This window comes from Solea senegalensis, linkage group LG8 (assembly GCF_019176455.1).
Source record: "Solea senegalensis isolate Sse05_10M linkage group LG8, IFAPA_SoseM_1, whole genome shotgun sequence".
NCBI classification, from domain to species: domain Eukaryota; kingdom Metazoa; phylum Chordata; class Actinopteri; order Pleuronectiformes; family Soleidae; genus Solea; species Solea senegalensis.
The window spans coordinates 19,953,879-19,974,710 of NC_058028.1; the positions used below are offsets into that span (position 1 = coordinate 19,953,879).

Sequence of the window (20,832 nt, forward strand, 5' to 3'; positions counted from 1 at the left end):
ACGCACAGAGAGAGTTTATCAGAGGTCAAGTAAACACTGTATATCTTGATGATCTACAATGTTAAACAAAACAAAAATGATTCATGGTTCATGAACCACCAGAATAGTTAATAGTCAACTGTTTATTTTAGTTGTCCTGCTCTGACACGTTTCACTTATCAGCCGTCCTATCCATATTTTGTCATCCATGGGCTGATGTTGTGGCAACCAGCTGTTCTCGGAGTCAAGTGCCAGGCAGGCGGTTTCGCCAGTGGAGTCTTTTGAAAAAAAAGAGCTGAGACAACTGACGCAGGCAAAACACAGAAGAACTCAGAGGAGACCCAGAGGGAGAACCCTTCGTTATCGTTAATGACTCCCACTCCGCCAGGGTTCAAATTCATTTAATCTGAGGGATCTGCTGCAGTGCAGCCATTAGACCAATTAAAGCTCGGTTCAGGTGCCTTTGTGCAATATGGCAGAGGTGTCTCCATGGCAAGAAAATAACTCTCTCTTTATTATTGTAGAGGCAGTGTGTTTTTATTTGATGGCATTGTTATATAATATATGTTATAAAGCATATCAGTAAAACATTATACTTCCATATTAACTGGAAGGGAAAGGCCCTGTTGCTTCCCTAGCATGCATGATAACAAGGCTTTTAGAAGGCCTGCTGTCAATCCTCTTATATTGCACCTCACTGAAAATGGATTAGTGAGTAACACCTAGTTTTGGCCTCAGGTCACTTTGAAGAGATTTGATTGAGTGGGCCTGTAGCTGACACTGGGCCCCTACAACAAATACATGTTTATGAATCAAAAACGCCTTTTTCAGGTACAACAGCGTCTGTTTGTTGACCAAATTTGCCTTTTGCCTCCTTTGGAATATATACATTTTTTATTGTTTTTCTTCAAAAGACACTCATGATTGCAGACAGGAAACATGATTGCTGTAGGGGTGGATCTCCCCGGCTCCGGTGTCATTGTGGAAACACACGGCAGCCTTCAGAGGCGCTGACTGCGGGGCGTAAGTAGCTCTCCAGGGTGCTGAAGTCGTCTCCAAACGCGACAGACGCAGCGCCCGACACCTGCCCGTCATTTCCAGCCCATCATCCAAACACAATGACTTGGCAGTGTCTTCGCCCGAGCAACAGCGTGGATCCTCGGGCTGAGTAGGTAAGGGTGTTGGGATGTTTAGGTGAGATTTTTAAGCGGAAAGAAGGCGCACGTGAGACAACACTCACCGAATCTTGAAGTTGTCCTGGTGGCATTAGAACAATGGTGAGTGATTGTTTTAATTTTATTTAATTTTTACTTTTGCCATTTTTTGTGTGAAAGCAATACGATGTTATTATATTTACAGGTGCCACAGTATAGTACGAAATAAGTGAACACAGAGATTCACCACCTTGGACATCGTGGAAGGACAATGCACCATATTTCCCCTAATTACAGAGGGACGCTATGGGAGTCCAGCCATGCATGTGTCCCTATCAGTAAAAGTAGACCAACTTTTACCACACAGTCCTTTTATAACTTTCTGTTATGGGTCGTCCTCGGAGTGTTGACGTTCCCTTGTTGTGTCCGGTGTCTAATATTCAAAGTCGGGGTCTTGGGGCCTTGGAACTGCGACCCCGTCTACTACAGGGCCATGCCTGCTGCGGCCGCCAGACTCGCTGTGAGCAGAATAAACGCAGACCTGAACCTGGATCTGGGCCTGAAAATGGATTTCATCATCCTGCATGAGCCATGTGAGACATCAAAAGCTCTCAATGCCTTTATTCAGTACGACCAATTTGCGGATGTGCTTTTGGGCCCCACCAACCCGGGATACTGTGTTGCAGCTTCTCTGCTGGCCAAGAACTGGGACAAAGCCCTCTTCTCTTTCGGATGTCTTAGCTATGAGCTGGACCGGGCCACGGGATACCCGACCTTTGTCAGGACAGTGCCGTTTCCTACTGACGTGTTATTCACCGTGTTGAAGCACTTTAGATGGGCCGGTGCTGTGGTGGTTTCATCTAATGAGGATATTTGGGTGGACACTGCAGGGAGAGTGGCCACCGCGCTGAGGAATAAGGGTCTCCCCATTCTCCTGGTTACATCAATTGGTATTAATGAGACAGAGGTACAGAGGACACTGTTGAGGATCCAGGCTGCGGGAGAGGTCAGAGGTGAGTCAACGCTGTGATAACGTATGAGAGATAAATATGAAGTAGAAGATCTCAATTAATCTAATAAAATATTAAAATCAAATTTTAAATCGTTGGGCAGAAAGCAGTTTTAGTGTCATTATTGCAACTGGCTGGAAAAAAAAATTTCCTTATAAACATTATAAATATTCTAAAATATACAGTATAGTATTTGGTCAAGTGCTCAAAATCACTCATTCAGTTATCAAATATTGTCAAAAAAACAGTAACATAAGACAGAGTTGGAAAAAGTCTACATTTCACATACATGCTTCACATACACACAGGCTGTAAACTGTTTCATCGGTATCAGACAAAAAAGATGAGACTTTTATTGTCAAGGTTTTACATCTAACAATTTCATTCGCGGTTTTAACTGTGGTATTAGCATCAGATCCACCACTAGAGGGGGACTGTGAGGCGCCAAAGGACGCACCATTATTTGGAAATCTGTGCTGTGTGTTGTCAAGAAGGGGATGAAAATAAGATGGTACAGAAGACTGGAATAGTATACCATTTTGCATAAACAATGGCTTAAAGCAAATGAAACCAGTGATGCATTTTAACTGGGCATTTTAGTTAATGTAACCGGTGGATTGTTTATTTGTGTGAATTTTAACAGTGTAATGTTCCATTCTGTTACTTTTTGTAGCCATCTCAGGACCACAGCAACAAAATCACATTCTTGCAATAATCTAACATGTTTTTATATTGTACTTACAACTGATCAATTCAACGATTCAACAAAGTAATATTGTTAAATTATGGATTTTTAGAGACGCAAACAACTTACAGAACTGCACACCATCAAAGCATCATCTGAGAATTCCATGCATCCCAGTGAACTGAGAAGGAGGAAAAGAGATTTTTATCTCAATGGCTTCTATCTGGTTTAATTTTAAAGGTTAATTAAAGGTTTTGTACTCCACTTGAGGAGGATCTTACAACACAATTTTACTAGTCACCTTCTTACCACCACTGAGTCCATAAAACAAATATAAATTCACTGCCTCTTCCTTGTCTGTTTCAGTCATACTCATGTGCATGCACTCTATCCTGGTGGGAGGTGAGCAGCAGGCTGCGTTCCTTCTCAAAGCACAGAAAATGGGTATGACCTCAGGAAAGTATGTGTTTGTTCCCTTCGACACGCTCCTCTACAGCGTTCCCTACACCAACGTCTCCTATGTGCCCCTGCGAAACAACAGCAGCCTGAGGGAGGCCTACGATGCCGTGCTGACAGTCACCATGGCCTCAGAGCCTTTGTCCTTCAATGAGGCGTTCACTGCAGCCAAGAGGAGTGAGGAGCTGACTGTAGCCCTGCAGGCAGAGCAGGTAGGAGTGGTTAGGATGTCACAACAGCAGGGAAATGAGGACTGGGCTCACTGTAGATGTGTTATACTTTTTATTATACTATACTTTTGTAAGTTTACCATGTCATCATTCACCTTTTTTTACTCTTGTGATTTAAAACATAGCAAAGTACAGTAGTTCCAAAAAAAAAACATACTGAAGCAAGAGCAAAATTACAAATTATAAGAATGACTTTAAAAAGCACAAGTACACAAAAAACCTATTCAGTTACAGTAACGCGAGTAAATGTAATTCATTACTTTCCACCTCTGGCTTTGAAACATCCATTTATATCTTGCTTTACTTTTCTCAACGTGACATTTCCAGATCGTTAACTTAGTAGTAATTATCAACATGTGCTCCAACCAGTGACTTCTGCTCATCCTCACAGGTAAACCCATTATTTGGGACCATCTATGACAGCCTCTATCTCCTGGCTAAGTCCATCCATAACGTCAGGAGAGCAGGCATGCCGCTGTCAGGCTCGAACCTGGCCTACTACACGAAGAACACAACCTTCAATGGTTTTAACCAGAAGATCAAGGTGGACACTGCTGGGGAAGTCAAGACCAACTATGTCATCCTGGACACGGACAACAGTGGAAGTCAGTTGTACCAGACATACAACGTGGATATAGTTTCTGGAAAGCTTAGTTTCGCGGGAAGGTCAATCAATTTTCCAGGAGGATCCCCTCCACCATCTGATTCCAAATGCTGGTTTGATAAGAACGCCATTTGCACCGGAGGTAAGACAGTTGAGGTTTGAATGTGTGCTCATGGGTTTGTATGGATGTGTTTAGCGGCTTGTTCCTCCTGTTTCCTAAATTCTTTCTCACCCTACATTTCCTCAGGCGTGGAGGTCACCTATATCATCGTGGTGCTGGGTGTCATCTTGACTGTGGCTGTAGGAGGGCTCGCTTTAAGTTTCTTTATCAGGTACAGCCTGTAAATTGTTTCTTGAATTTTGGATGCTATACGTTTTCTTTTCTCTGTAAAAACACACGGAAAGATTGAAGGGAATGTCCAATGAAATGAAATGAAAGTGAGTCAGATTCCAGTTAATGTTTAATGCATTCTCGATACTAGGTTGAAGAGACAAAAGTGATTACATTACCTAGAGGTCCAACAGGTAATGTGTCAAAGCAACCTTCAATCACTACAGTTGCAATCTAAATATAAATATATATATAAATAATTATTCTAAAAGTAAAAGCTTTACTGAAATCAAAATTACTATGATATGCTAAGATCAGACTTAAATATTTATTCATTAAAGATGAGAGCTTCTCTTTCATAAATGATCTTCCCCAGAAGATGATTTCCAACACAGTTTTAGAAAACTCTAAAGCTGATTTCATTGTGTTTTGTAAATCTCGTCGACAGGAGGCGACTCCAACAAATCCAACTGGTCAAAGGTCCCAATAGGATCTTGCTTACCTTGGAGGATCTGACTTTTATCAACCCCCAGCTTAGCAGGAAGGTAAATGGTGCCATTGTGCCCCAACCATGATTGTCAAACCTTCACAGGATTCAAGTGAAATATTGCTGTTTTGATTTCCCTGCAGAAAATCACTCTGGAGGATCTGAGCGAGTCTAAGAGTGCTCTGGAGGAGAAATCCGCAGACCACTCGCACTCTGTCAACAGCATGCAGACAGCAACTCACGAAACCACCAATGTAGCCGTGTATGAGGTAGGTCAACCTGATGAAGACGGTTATGTTTGGGTCTGTGCATAATCACAAAGGGAATAATGGCATCACATCACTAATCCTACTACTGCAATATGTTTTGTGATGAAATAAAAATGTATCCCTCTGTTACCATGTGGCTCCTCTTCCAGGGTGACTGGGTTTGGCTGAAGAAATTTGAGGAGGGTCAGTTCAAGGAGGTGAAGCAGAGCACCACAAAGATTTTCACAAAGGTAGAGCAGCATGTCTTTACCTGTGTGGAGATTGTATTTCAACTCTAATCGAGCTTCTCAAACATCTAACACAGTTTTTATACTACTTCATATAAAACAGCTGAAAGCTAAACACTGTGGTGTGCCGTTCTGGTTATCTTAACATGCCTGCTCTCCTCCTGTCCTCGCATGAACCAACGACGTGCTGCTGTGCAGATGAAAGACCTGAGAAACGAGAATGTCAATCCTTTCCTGGGCTTCTTCATGGACTGCTCCATGTTTGCTGTGGTGACCGAGCACTGCTCGCGTGGCAGTCTGCAGGACCTGCTGAGGAACGAGGACGTGAAATTAGACTGGATGTTCAAGTCCTCCCTGCTTCTCGACCTCATCAAGGTAGACATGAATATAATCATCTTCAAATGTGATTTTTACCTGAGTTGACCACTGACCCTTTTATGAGTTGAATGTGTTTCGCTTACAGGGAATGAAATACCTTCACCACAGAGATTTTGCCCACGGCAGACTAAAATCTCGTAACTGTGTGGTAGACGGACGTTTTGTCCTTAAGATAACAGACTATGGCTTTAACGAGCTGCTGGACACTCAGAAAGCACCGATAGAGGAGTTCCCACCTGAAGGTATAAACAGGAGCTTCATTCTAACAATTCTATGTATAACACACTACTACAAAAATGCCACCATAGTGTTTTTTTACTGGTAGTTTCCAGTGTTGTGTGCACACACATAAGGTCGTAAAAGTTCACTACCATTGGCTGATGGTAAATTATTTCTTTTACTCCACTCAGATCAGTTTTGGACACCTCCAGAATTGCTGAGGGATGTGGCAAACTCACGTAAAGGGACGTACAAGGGAGATGTGTACAGCTTTTCAATTATCCTCCAAGAAGTGGTTGTCAGAGGGCCGCCCTACTGCATGCTGGGTCTGCCACCTGAAGGTACTCTATGAGTTACATCACATTACATTACCTTACATGAGTCCACCCCAAAGGAGGAGCTACAGGTCTTTTGAATGTTTGTCCTTATCTTTTTGACAAAGTAAGCAGGAGCCCACAAATCCAAAAATAAAAATGATATTTATTTTAGGTGTTGCTGTTACACATTTTTGGTCTCTCTCACCATTGGTGAAAGCTGGGAGGTTGAACACAAAGAGATTATGTGAATTTAACAAGTCAACATTCAGCAACGTTATGCTTGAATCACCTGCCAAAATGGTCTCCAATCTGTTAACAATTTCTCCAGCATAAATGTGTTTCTATCTATTTTTTGTTTCCAATTAAAATCCTTCCCTATTTGAATATTTGCAATTTTATGTAACTTTCCTTTATAACTTAAGATTTCTCTAATAAGTGTGTTTGTATATATTTGACACTATTTTTCTCTCACTGTTCTGATCAGAAAATGTTCTCTGGGTGTGGGTGTTTTTTTATGACATTATGTAATCTAGTAAAAATCCTTATTTTTAATGAAACGACTCAAGACTTAATCATTCAAACATCTGGTTTATGGTTAATAATCCTTTCTCCGCCCAAATCCGAAACCCAGCATCCAATTAAATCTGCAGTCTACAATCTTTGCTATTTTTTTACTGCTTGTGATATTGTTTTTACATTTCTACAGTTACAGTTGCTGCATATTTTGTTGTGACTATGAATTTATGTGTCCCATTTCCAATATCTCCTCACCAGAGATTATCCGCAAGGTGAAGAAGCCTCCTCCAATGTGCCGACCCACCGTGGCTCCAGACCAGGCACCGCTGGAGTGTATTCAGTTGATGAAGCAGTGCTGGAGTGAACTGCCTGACCGCAGACCCAACTTTGACGAGATCTTTGACCGGGTAATTTTAGAGACACACTGCTGTCCTCGTTGCTCCAAGCTGTGCAATAAATAGCTCAGTTTAATAAAACTCTGTTTTATTATGTATCATTTTGTTTGTAATTCTTCTGTTGTTTATTTTTCACTAGTTCAAAATCATCAACAAGGGCAAAAAGACCAACATTATTGACTCCATGCTGAGGATGCTGGAGCAGTACAGCTCCAACCTGGAGGACCTGATCAGAGAGAGAACAGAGGAACTGGAAGTGGAAAAGCAGAGGACGGAAAAATTGCTGTCTGAGATGCTTCCACCGTGAGTTAGCTCACTCATTGTCAGACAGTCTGTATAAGTTGGAAATAAATGTGCCGTTTACAACCTGATTACCTCACGCCCTCCTTGTGCCTCTTTGTCCTCAGCTCTGTGGCTGAAGCTTTGAAGACTGGCACCACAGTGGAGCCAGAATACTTTGACCAGGTGACAATCTACTTTAGTGACATTGTAGGATTTACCACCATCTCGTCTCTGAGTGACCCAATCGAAGTGGTCGACCTCCTCAATGACCTCTACACTCTGTTTGACGCCGTGCTCAGAAACCATGACGTCTACAAGGTCCGCAAACACGGTCTTATTTTCGTCCTCATAAACTTCTCTTCTATGCATGTGTTTGAAGTACAGCGAGAAGTGGTGTCATATGCATCATTTTCACATTTAAATGTTGTAATTCAGTAAATGTGTTGACATCGTCCAGGTGGAGACCATCGGGGACGCTTACATGGTGGCATCAGGTCTGCCAAAGAGAAACGGCAACAAGCACGCGGCTGAGATCGCCAACATGTCCCTGAACATCCTCAGCTCAGTGGGTTCCTTCCATATGCGGCACATGCCAGACGTGCCCGTCAGGATACGAATAGGAATCCACTCAGGTGAGTCCTGTGCAAAGTCAGTGTTGTGAGATGGGCTGCAGGTGTGTGCATGTTTGAGTGAGTGGTTGGTCCTGCACAGGAGGTTCCAGTATGAGAAGCCTGATCATCCACAGCTGCAGTGGACTTCTTTGAACCACTCACAACCAGACTGCCAGCAGACATTTTTGAACTTGTTTTTCATAAACCTTTAAAATGGTTTGTTTAGTTTGTTGCTGGTGGTTTCCTGGGAGTTGGGAAAAGGGAGTTTCCTTACTCATGTTGTGAGGCCTCTATTCTCTGGTTGAGGAGAAGTGACTGATGTTTGACCCATTTTAACTAGCACTACAGCTGCAATGTATACAATACATGAAATACAGGCAGGGAATCATACAGGACACTGTCAAATCAGAGAATGACTTTGAGTTTTTTTTTCTGAATGTGTTTGCAGGGTCGTGTGTTGCTGGTGTGGTGGGTCTGACTATGCCTCGGTACTGCCTTTTTGGGGACACTGTCAACACTGCCTCTCGTATGGAATCCACAGGGCTGCGTGAGTAACATGACCATGTGTCCCACTGTTTTGGTCATATTGTGTCATGTGTTTTTAGTCAAATCCTCTTCTCTCCTCAGCTTATAGAATCCATGTGAATAATAGCACGGTAAAGATCCTCCACTCTCTTAACGAAGGCTATGAAATAGAAGTCAGAGGCAAGACTGAGCTGAAGGTAACAGTAGTCTGTTGGAATGTGACACGCACACATATTCTAGATGAGACTTTTTCACCGTCTACTAATCCATGACTTTTGTCCTTGCAGGGTAAAGGTATTGAAGAGACGTACTGGCTTGTGGGAAAAGCAAACTTTGAAAAGCCTTTGCCAAAACCACCAGAGATCAAAGCAGGGTAAGAGCTTTGACTCACTGGGGGTTTTTTTTCACTCTTGGCCAGATTGCATTATTAAAGAGTACAGGTTTTTTGAAGTGTGGTTGTTATGGGGTGTTAACACTGAGTGAGCACGCTGCTGTTTCTGTGAACCAGCCTGTTACCCAACCACTCACTCTCTCTGGAAAGTTTGCTGCCACAAAACAAATCTACACCTGTGTGACCTGTCTGTGATATCTTATGTATAAGTTTGCCATTTTATTTTACTGTTAGACAGCCTATTTCAACTGGAAACGACTTACTTCACAGTACATAGAGAATATCAGCAATATTACATCAAGGGACTGCAAGCAGCAGTTGGCAATCTACTGCTGCCTCCATCAGTATGAATCAAATATTTTGTGTGATACTGACATATTCTAACATGTGTTTTAGCCTGCTGGCAGCTATGTTATCAATGAGAACAAGTGTCCGGGCACCAGGTTGATTTATGGAAACAGAATACGTCATACAACCACACTTTAAAGCAACTTAACCGTCCCATAACAGGTTAAAAAGATAAGATACTCTTTGTAACAAAGTCCTGAAATCACCATAGAAAGAGCAAACGTATGGCTCATGTCTCATCTGATCTAAAGTTGCATGTATGCCATTAACCTGTGACTGATAAACATTGAACTATCCACGTTACTTCAGGGTCGACAATCATGGGCTGAACCCGGAAGATATAGCTGCATACAAGAGAAAGAAAGCTGAGAAAAAGGCTTGACCTTTTTTAAGTCCGTACACCGGAGGTAGAGACCTGCATGCCAGCTGGTGTTGTGTTGCAGAAATGTTATTGTGGCATTGTGTCAGCTTAACGTGAACCTCCGCGTCTGTGCAGACGCATGCAGCTGTGAACCTTGTGATTCACTAGTCTCATTAATCTCTTGATCTTATCACCTTCCACATCATCTTAAGCAGATTTGGGAAAGCCCTCTGTGTTTGTGTCATTTGCTTTGATTTACTTGTTGTCGCTGCATTTTTGTGTTGTGGTGGTTTCATTGCTTGATTGTTTTTTTTTCCCATGTGTTTGCATCCTAGTTCTGCTTAAAATTGAACGGCTCTATAAAACACAACCTTCGGGCCTAACTCCACGCTGTGTCTTTTTTAGGGCCAACTGGCAGGAGATGGTGACAGAGGAGATCAAGACACTTTTTCGCAAGGCCAACAGGCAGGTGGACAAAAAGCTCTGAGTGAGCTAAAGAGCAGGAAAGATGTGAAGGGAGCAAAGATGGATGGGAGTATGACACATTCAGAGAAAAAGCGAGGCAGAGCAGAGAGAGGACAGAAGGCACCACCCAACATCTCACTGTGGCTTACTGCAGACTTGTTTAAGAAGATTATCCATCGACTGGCTAATCTGCCTGCAGCCAGCACAGCGGAACACGACGGAGCTAATGTAATGAGAGCTGCTGCATTAACTGCCTACGTATCCGCTGCTGAGAAGCACACGGAAGGCTGCATCCACTCCTTAATGAAGGATGCACTCATTCACTCCTCTCTGCACACACTGGCCACTGAGTGGTCAACTATTTCAGAGCGACCGGAGCTTTGAACGCCCCCAAAGGCCTATTTCAAAATGAAATGTTATGTTTTTGTTTTCTTCCCTGGGGATAGTTTGTCAGAAAAGCTCATCATAGAGTTGTGAAGGGGAGGCTGTTTCTTAGCGACAACTGAATATTATGTTATTTGCTTATTAACGATGGAGGAAAATGCTGCTTGGATTTATTCTACTGACATAATCCTTGATATTAGCGCCCATTATCAAAATTGGTTGTTTGAATGATATGGCACTCATGTAAAGGATAATTATGTTTCATGACCATCAATATTTCAACCAGGTCTTGACTATGAATTCATTGTAGAGAGTTAAGATAATGTCTAAGCAAACTGCATGTTCAGTGAGAGTGGAAACACAGCTTATGTTGAAATGTATTATTTATTTATTTATTTAATTATTTATTTATCTATTTTTGTGGTACATTTAAAAAGAATTTCAGGTGTAGTTTAGTTTACCCTGAGATACAATGATACGTGTGCAGGCCGTGCACAGAATAAAGAGTACCATCTAGTGTTCAAATTATTTATTACATTTGCTAAGAAGAAGCATTGAACATCAGTTTATTATTGGGTGCTTATGCGTGAGGAAATACAATTTGAATGGTCACTGCAGATTATTAAAAATGCCAATGTCGGGGTATGTGTGACACCAGGGAGCACAAACAAAAAACATTTAATTATTAATATTTAACTTGGTAGAAGTGCATTTTTGAAGGTTTTTACTTAATCACCAAATATGTCTCAACCAAACCTGGTCAATAACTGTCTATTTCGAAAGCACCTTTTTACATGAATGTTGACTATAGGAGCAGCTTAATCCATGTTGGGTGAAACGGCAAAGTGAGTCAGAAACGTGTACATTGTGTAATTTAATGTATATGTTGTTTTATTTTTGTCTTGCAAATTAAAATGTGTATATGACAAGATAAAGAAATTGAAACCACCGATTTCTAAGTTACTCCTTGTCCTTATTGTCATTTTACTCTTTACAACCAGAGGATGGTGGTATAGCACTGACACTGGCCTGCCTATCGTTGGATCATTTTAGAGACGTTGAGCATTTTCCTTCTACTCACAAGTTTTGACTTATTTTCCCGATATTAAGGTAATGATAATACAATAAATCGCACCTGCCGTTGATGTGTAGCTCAGTCTATTTCATATATTTCCCATTCACTGTGAGTACACTGGTTGCTGTATCTCAACAATAATCCCACTGATATATTATTTAGGCTACGGTTAGAGAATTTAACCTTTTTCTGAATGCAACCTATGGCAGATTAGCGTTGGGAGAAAAGGGCAGCCATTGTTACAGCCCTGCATTCCAGACCTGCAGGTTTGTTTGACCTTCAGTCAACTGGAAAGATTGTTATCCTTTTTTCTTTGAGATGCTAACTCTAGCATGCTCACATTCCTCTCCGTCTGTCTTGTTTTTTGCTCCAATGATGCTTTGTCAATGTAGGAAACCCTTTATTTATATTGAAAAATGAAGACATTATTACATAATGACACAGCTCCAACAACATGTTTATGGAAAATACCTGCAGCAACACAATGGCACAGTACAGGGGAACATAAATTAAGCATCAGGCATTTGCCACCCTTCCACTGCAAGTGCTGCTCTTGCAGGGGGGCAATTCAGTGCACGGCAGACTGGAGACAAAACAAGGGAAAAGGTGAGACAGAGCGAGCAAAACAAGCCGGTGCATAGATCTTATTTTTCTTTAAACATTAAAGATAATGCAAGAAAAAAACACTTGTGGGTTGTGACCAAACCAGGACTGGCAAAAGTAGGATGTGAAGAAGAGGAGATCATACTTAATATAAGCATGGTGTCTGCTATGTCAGCTGTTTTTTTTGTATTGGAATCTCAATTAAGGCACATTGGTGTTTTAAGGTGTAATTAAAAACATTGTTCAATCCAAGTGGCTTGACACTGACACTTAACTGTTCCCTGGGAAGGACTGATGTGTCTGAGAGTAGTAAGCTCAGGTATTCATTCTACAGATTGTTTATTGGAATGTGATCATGAGGTAACAGTAACACACACAAAAGGTCCTGACATAGTTTCACAAAAGCTACCTGACATGGTTTATTAACGACATTATAGCTCATCACGCATCTTATCTCCTTTAGGTCTAACCACTCTGCCAATATACAGGACAGAGTTGGTCTTGTTGTCCTTTACCAGAAAAATGAAGGGGTGATCTACATAGAAAAGTTTGGGATTCCTCAGCTTCTCGCTGCTGAAGATGCTGGTGTCAAAAGGATTTCCTGCAACGTCCAGCTCCATGGCTGACGCGTGGAAGACATTGGAGAGGTACAGGTCCTTCTTTCCAGAGATGTTAGACAGGTCGGCCTTGGCTTTGTCCACAGCTTCAGTGAGACCGAGCTCAGCCAGGTGTTTCTAGAGAAGAAGAGGATAGATTTTCTCAACAAACAGGGTTCAGTTGATGTCTGCATATATCTATGTTTGGGTGACCTATTGAACACCAAATTTCCACCATTTACCTGCAGATTGTGGCTAACTTCCAAAGACACTTTGGGGAGAGAGATGGCCACAGCTCTGTTCTCCATCTTGCTGAGCCAAGTGTCCACCTGTTTTCTAGTCAGGAGTTTCTCCAGGCGGTCCAGGGGCTCCAGGTGGTAGGGCATGATGAAGAACATGGAGGCCTGCTTCTGACCAAGAGGCATGTTCAGCACATAGATGCGGTTCTCTGTGTCATCGTAGAAGTCATACAGACCTGTGCAGGGCAGTCAGGCAAATCAGATATCACATCTGTATTTTTACCCAGACAGGCATGTTTTGAAAACAATAAAATGTACAGGGGAGAAGCAGGACGTTACCTGTACGATGCATCATGGGAATTCCAACGGTGAATGAGCGTGTCACCAGGAACCCACGGTTGTCCACCATTTTTTCATGGAACTTTTCATCCCAGTGAGCTGTAGGCAAAGATGAAATATTTAGTTCTACCTCTGATTCAGTTATAGGAAGAAACTGGAAAAATTACCAATCTATTTAAACTTACGCTTAAAAAACATGGCGTTGACAATGGTGGCTCCATCTGGGTTCTCCACATCCTTGGTGATTTCAGGAAGCTTACCACCTGTTGACTTTGCTGCCCATTCATTGATGGAGTTTACAGCACTCCTTTTGTCCCGCAGGTTAATTTTTGAATGGTCGTAGTTGTAGTGCTTCTTGCTGTTTTTCACAAAATCGTCGGCAAAGGAAACAGAACTGGGGCCATAGAGCCGGTTGTTGATCTTCCAGGTAGTGTTGCGAGTCTTTGCATCGGTCACCTGGGAAGACACAACAACTCATCATTAATCATATATTTTTTGGGAGGGTTATTGAAGATGCGGTTATTGTACTATATTTATTTTGGTGTTCTTACCTCAGAGAGGAGCTCAGACAATCCTGTGTGCAGATGCTCGTCCTTAAGTCTGTCAGCACTGAGGACAGTTTTGACCTGAGAAGCAGTGGAGGCCTTTCCACCAAGAGCTACCAAGCCCAGCGAGGAGGCCACCACAACTGGAGAGATAAGGATGTTCTCAGTATCCTTCTCCTTTGCCATGTTATGGTAGAGGCTGAAAAAAAATAATAACAAACATCATCATCATGTTTTTTATGAAGAACTTTTGGTTATGGAGCTTATTGGGCCTAGATTCACAGACCTAAACGCCAGGTTGGCGCTGTTGTCAGCCAGAGTGGTAGCATAACCGCTCAGCTTCTTGTCCTCTGCAGAGGCCACGAGGGCCAGCAGACAAAGAGCTACGACATTAGTCATCCACATCCTGTCCGTCTCCAAAAGCAGCTATAGCAGCCTGCAAGAAAACAAAGATAATACATTTACCTTTTTAATGTAAAAAAAAACACATCATATGCTGTAAGTATGATTATAAGATGAAGCACATCAGAATTTCTTCTCAGGGAGAAAAACGTTTTCAGAACTAACCTTTATTCATGTATTAAACCGACAAAGAATATGCATTTAGTGGAAAGAAAGTGTGAATTTGCCAGGACACTGATTTGTGTGGAGCTGTTACAGGCAGTATTGGCTCTGCCCATACAGAAGCTTGGGAGACATGTTCATTGCCACGTCAGCAGCAAGAAGAAGCTCAGCTGCACAGCTACAGTAGAGCAGCAGTCCCAGACTCAACCCTGTAATATGATACTTCTGAAATATCTCCAATCACACTGTTGCACATCTGCACTTCGATGGCTTTAAGGACCTGTCCTCCTTGAGACAGTGCAACGTAGGATCAGAAGTCAGTGTTCGATATGTTTGCTAGTTAAATCTGAGTCACATACAAGGGTGTGTGCCTGTGTCTGTTACCATCCCTTATTCAAACAAAGGACCAGGCACATAGCCTGAGGTTGTGGTTACACAGCTGCTGTGATTCCTGACTCTTCTCCACCACTGCAGACAAACCTTATCTGCATCTCTGTGTTTGCATATTTGTGTTACAGCAGAAATTACTTTTGCATCATGTTAGGATATACCTTGAGATGTTTTGCTGTCTGCGATTTTCATTCTGAAAGAAAAGAGGTGTATGTAATAATCTCCACAGAGCAGGCAGTAAAACATTATTCAGGCTCTGATGGAAACATTTGATCTGATTTCTGCACCTTCATAATTTAAAATTATCATTAAAGTCTCGTCATCACTAGTTCACAGTCCGACACGTAAGCGGTTTTCATTGGCTGTGTATGACCCAGAAAATTCTTCCATCCAATCAGTTATGCCACAGTAGTGCAGCACTGAGGACGGATTAAAACTATCATTATCACGGATTATACCTCACATTATCAAAGACGTGACAGATCAAAAAGTTACACTGGGAGTGTATACAGACCTATCTTTTGGTGAATTATAACTGATTGCATTTTTATGCACTATAAAGCAGTGGCATGCAAGAGGCAAAAAGATTCAGAATTGTCATGCGTGGAAAAATGTATATGAAATCTTTAAAATTTGTCAACGATTCTATGTGAAATATGCAGGTCAAGCAGTCTGAGAAAAAGCAGAAGCTTTCAAACTGGTTAAAATAGAGGAAATACTGCATTGGAAACTAAAACCACAAAAACAAAGCAGCTCATTATTCGACCTCTGCATTCCATCTTGGGAACAAAAACAGTTATCTTCCATTTCTTACCTGGCACAGATTTGCTGGAGTTCTTCTCTGGGTTGTGTCCTGCGGATAGTGTGAATCTTATTCTCTCCTGCTTTCTATATACCCTGTGAGAGAATATTCTAGAAGTGGGAATGGAATATTCAAATAAGGGTATCTGTGAGTTCCTCAGGAAGTGGGGAACTGGGACGTCCCACAGGCTGGAATGTAAGGGGTTGGCTGAATTTCACTCCTCGGCACTGGTCTGGGCTCAGCTTAGAAACTTTTCCAATATGTGTCCACAAACAAGAACTCTGATCAAATCTGATTCAGGATCAGCTGTAGCATATGATGAAATGAGAAATGGAGGTCAGCCTCTAGGTCTCTACTGTCACTCTCTGACTCAATCTCCAATAGTGGTTTCATCACATATAACTATAAAGATTAAACTGCAAACTAATAGATGCTGTTGCATAAGAAAAGATGGTGTGTGGCAGGTCAAAGTCGGTTTCGCAGCTGCTGCAAAGTGAAGTGTGTGAGCCTCACAACCGTCTGCAGGCTCCTCAGACTACTAAATGGAAAAACTTGTTCACAGACAAGACAAGCAGCCTTGTGTTTTCAAAGTTAAACTCATTACACTGATTTGTTGTTTCAAATAGAAATGGCCAGAAAGCTTCCCTAACCCGAACCCTGGAAGCTTCACCCAGTTACAGTAATGCCTCAAAGAAGTTGCAAGATCTCCAGCCCTGCCCCCAAATCCACCCCACCCCCACCGTGCCACGTCTCTCCAACTCAGCTGCTGATTACAGGGTTGTTGAAGGATGGGGGTGTTATTAAGGACCACTTTGGTAAAAACTGCCATGTACTCCCCAGGACCTGCATGCTTTCTTAAACTCAGTCTGCTTGGCTGCAACTTTAACATTTCAGATCAGTCATGAACTATGTTTGATGCACAGCACAAACTGTTGTTCTATGTAATGTTTCTGAATGGACACAGCAAGAAATATTTTAAAAAAATCTGAACCACTGTAAAGAACAGGGCAGACCTATAGAATTGAGAGGAATTCAAACAGTCTTTTACTCCCAAAAACCCCTCTTTTACAGCTCACAACAAACTGTCCAGACATGCCAACTGATGAGTGATGGTTGGTGGAGTTATTAAAAGATTGATCAAGCAAAACCTCTAAATCTGAACTGTATCATATTAGTCATATGTCATGGGCAGTAAATCAGTAAATCTGATAAAGGAGAGCAGGCTTACTGCCCCCGCGCTCCTGTGAGAGGGTATTTGTTGCTTGAGTGTGTTTCATTCTAAACAAAAAAAAAAAAAAAGGCACCAGAAGCTTCAGTCTATAGTCAAATTCCTCAGCATGTGTGGAATGGGGGTCATTTGCGGGGTCAACATGTCTGGTCAAATCTCCCAAAACACCTAATCTCCACTGAAAAAGCAACCCTTTCAAGTGGTATGAAGGTACAGATTTAGAGCATAGAATAAAGGGAGAGATTCTTAGAGGGAGATGTGAAAGAGCTACATCAAAAAGGGGCAAAGTCATTGCATAATCACAACTGTGAGATTTAACTGTTATGTATGCTTTACAGAAAATACCCAAGCTATGTACTTTTGTGTTTTGCATTGTGGAACATTACTGCAAAAGGCTAATGTTTATCCTTAAGGGTTCCAAGGTGATCTTAAGTCATTCCCAGTTGAAATCAGAAAAGTCACTAACCTATCACAGAGGCAACCATTCACACTCATATTTACACCTATACTGTCTTTTCTAGAGTCTCCAATTAACCAAACAACCATTCTGCATGTCTAAGACTAAGGTGTTGTATGTGAGTGAGCATGATGAAGAAGCTTCTAGCACTTTTCTGAACCACCATGTCCACCACCGCATGTCACTGGAGGGATGTTAGGGATGTTAGGGATGGAGGGAGCTATAGGAATAACAGTGAATGACGCAACATTTCAGTATAGAGAATAGCTCTCAACAGGAGATTACAGTGTGAGGCCAGACACACAGACCTCACATTTTACTCTGCCACAGAATCTGATTCAAGAGCAGGAATAGCAGATTTCAGAGGGTGGAGCCTCTCTCCAGTAAGTAAGTGTGCTGCAACAAAGTGCTATTTGAGGACAGGAGCTCATTCAACATCTGCACGTCATAATACCGCAACCTCAGCAACAGTTTCAGTCAGCAGCTGTGGCCTTTACTCAGTCTCTTTACAAACATCCATGCTTTTTGATGCCTGGTAAATTTAAAATAACTAATTTGATTAGTTATTTTAACTAATCAAACTATGATAAAATCATTTATATTTTTATATATATTATATTTTACAGATAAAATAACTAATTTGATTAGTTATTTTAAATAGCCTTTATTTGATTTCAGTAACTCTCAGCAGATATCAATACCAATATTTTACAGATAAAATCATGATAGATCAATCAAAATGTAGAGTAATCTTCCATATTTTATAAGCTAATTTATATATATTGAGGAATGCAAGGTGACAAATCAAGCTCCCAACATTGTGGAATTAAAGCTAAAGCTTCTCTACTGATGACTTCATGGTGAACAAACAAAATATTTCAGTCACTCTACCAACATCTGTGTTAGTTCTACAGCCAAAAATACAAACAGGAGTGTTGTCAGGCTGTTGTAACTTGTGATGGGTTTTCTTAACACCTCCCATCCTCCTATTCTCTTCTCCAGACCTATCAGGGTTTCCTCTCTCTAATATACAATATTGTTTATCTAGAAGTATATAGTGGCTCCTGGTGCATCCCACACAGGACTCAAGATGTCCATAAACCACATATACATACACTATCACAATACACTGTGTATCTGTGAGTGTTGGGTTTATTTTGTCACAAACTGCAGTAGCCACTGCTCCTCACTGAAGAAATGCTGGTCTGAGCTGCTGAATCACTTTGCATTAATTTATTATACATGCTCTGTCAATTTAAACCTGTGGCTTTACAATATGGTGGTCATTCATTGGATACAGACTAATTAAATGTTTTTTTCTAGTAGATACTAACATGAATCATTTCAATTTCATTAATCTAAGAGTTGAGTGCATCTGATCTTTCTGTTAGAGATCAAATGAGTCGTTGGAATGAAAGGTAGGATTGAGGCGAACATAGCTGACAGATAAGGACTGTACAACCCCATACAAAAAAATAATGCAATAGAAACTAAAATCTGTTATTCGTTAATTTATTTAATAGACAAATAACAAAGAGTTTTAAGTGTTTTCACTGATGGTACCGGGGGCATTGTAGCATGCTCAAAGCTCAGCTCATAAAAACTATTCTTATGATCATCAAACACAGTTAAAACACCAACTGATCAAAGCAGCAGGTGAAAACACTGTAACAGTGGAAACATTAATATACACATTTATACTTGTATATTCCTACCCATCTTTTTACTGTTGATCTATTAAGAAAACATATCAATTTATAATCTGACTATTCATCCAGTGCTGAAATAAACCATCAATAAATGCTTATGTTTGACAACAATAAATACATGAATCAACATAACCCGCAACATCCCTCCTCTGCATAACATCTTAAATGGTCCTTCTATACATTATTTTAAAGTGCTTTAAAGTGTGTTTTTGACTTTATTTTGGGGGTCGATAAATACAAATCGAAAAGCCTCACCCCAAGTTCAACAAACATTTTAAAGAATAGCACCCGAAGTTGAGAGGGCACTAGAATCTTGCATGAAAAAAGCATCACATACATGAATGTGTGAATTTAAAAAACAAAACAAAAAAAACAATAAAGTAATTAATAGCAACAACAACAAAATATTACAAATACAAGTTTATGAACACGAGGTAAAGTTGTGCAGGTGTGGAAAATTGTTAGATTCTAAAATCCTGCTTGATTTAAAATGTCTTTAAAAAGTTTTAAAAAATTTAAATGTTTAAAAAAGGAACCTTAAGAGGAAATAACTGCAACAATATTAGCCGGTTGGCAACAACACAGAAATGCTGCCAACTCTGGTAATGTCCACTTACAACCACTAGATGGAGGAAAAAGCAATCAAATAAATAACTATCAATGTAAAATAAAATGTTTAAATATAAAGTTAAATGTGCAGTTAGTAAATCACATCAGCTCTTTTGCATGGCATCATCATCATCCTCTATTTTTGGTCAGAAATATACATGCCTGGGTGCATAAGTATTAGATAGACTTAGTATCAGATGCATACAATAATATTCATACTGACAACCTAAAGGGATCTATTCAATATATGCACTGCGTACATACACTTACCTTCTTCCTGCTTTCATTTAGGATCAGCTTCTTCTGACCCTGCTGCATTATGTCACACCACCTGCAGAGGAGTCACCTACCAGCAGTTCCCCCCCATACAGCCTTCCTTGCAGTGGATGCTGGTTGGCATTTTATAATAGTTGGGAGTTCAAAACAAAACTCAGCAGCTGGTTAATGCCAACCTGTGGAGAGAGGAGCAGGGGAGCTCAGGTCAACCACATCAAACAGGATATGGCACAGGAAATCATCAACATTTCCCTGGTTTCCCAATCCAGAGATGCACACGCAGAGACAACATCAAGGTGTGTGGGCCTGTGTGTCTGTATGAGTGGCTGCATGGATGCAAAGGGGTTAATCTCATCGTCTAATACCAGTTGTTTAAAGTTCTGTTGGGTCCAAACATAGATTTATATACGAAACACAGACTGACGACAATGTAAATGGCAACATCACAGCACAAGAGGCTCCTGAGACCTGCAAACTATACCTGTCACAGTCTACGACCATCACAGTCTGAGTTACATTCACTTGTTCAATACAAATTAAAATCTTTGGTACTTAGAAGAACAGCGACTCACATAGTCACCCTCCATGACATAATTATATCTCAACAGTATTTTTGATGCTATGCAGTCATGCCCTGTATGTTTATAACTCTTTATATTCACTTCATGGATAAAAGAAACATGTTGGGCCATTTCTTTGTACTTTCAGATGCAGCAGTGTCCTGTGATACCAGAAAGTTGACCTCTTTTTTTTAGAGGATAAAAATAAAAACACAC

General features: G+C 41.0%; 2 protein-coding genes across 4 annotated transcripts; one reads left to right on the plus strand and one right to left on the minus strand.

The window, feature by feature from the left end:
• Positions 1-727: 727 nt before the first annotated feature.
• gucy2f (guanylate cyclase 2F, retinal) lies at positions 728-10,340 on the plus strand. Of its 2 annotated transcripts, XM_044032386.1 has the most exons (20): positions 728-1,256; positions 1,339-2,146; positions 3,195-3,496; positions 3,906-4,260; positions 4,366-4,450; positions 4,898-4,994; positions 5,080-5,205; positions 5,355-5,435; positions 5,631-5,807; positions 5,896-6,052; positions 6,221-6,370; positions 7,121-7,269; positions 7,397-7,560; positions 7,665-7,857; positions 7,997-8,171; positions 8,599-8,697; positions 8,778-8,872; positions 8,963-9,048; positions 9,724-9,821; positions 10,181-10,247. In XM_044032386.1, the coding sequence occupies exons 2-19, from the start codon at positions 1,405-1,407 to the stop codon at positions 9,794-9,796; spliced, it is 3,306 nt and encodes a 1,101-aa protein (XP_043888321.1). In that variant the 5' UTR covers positions 728-1,256; positions 1,339-1,404; the 3' UTR covers positions 9,797-9,821; positions 10,181-10,247. The 2 variants fall into 2 exon arrangements, with proteins under 2 accessions (XP_043888321.1, XP_043888319.1); XM_044032384.1 differs by lacking the exon at positions 9,724-9,821 and having other exon boundaries at positions 10,181-10,340.
• A 1,746-nt stretch (positions 10,341-12,086) lies between these two features.
• serpinh1b (serpin peptidase inhibitor, clade H (heat shock protein 47), member 1b) lies at positions 12,087-15,896 on the minus strand. 2 transcript variants are annotated; one of them, XM_044032388.1, is made up of 8 exons: positions 15,790-15,896; positions 15,137-15,168; positions 14,308-14,457; positions 14,028-14,220; positions 13,662-13,932; positions 13,477-13,575; positions 13,141-13,373; positions 12,087-13,036 (listed from the first exon to the last, which is right to left on the minus strand). In XM_044032388.1, the coding sequence occupies exons 3-8, from the start codon at positions 14,424-14,426 to the stop codon at positions 12,734-12,736; spliced, it is 1,218 nt and encodes a 405-aa protein (XP_043888323.1). In that variant the 5' UTR covers positions 14,427-14,457; positions 15,137-15,168; positions 15,790-15,896; the 3' UTR covers positions 12,087-12,733. The 2 variants fall into 2 exon arrangements, with proteins under 2 accessions (XP_043888323.1, XP_043888322.1); XM_044032387.1 differs by lacking the exon at positions 15,137-15,168.
• Positions 15,897-20,832: the final 4,936 nt, after the last annotated feature.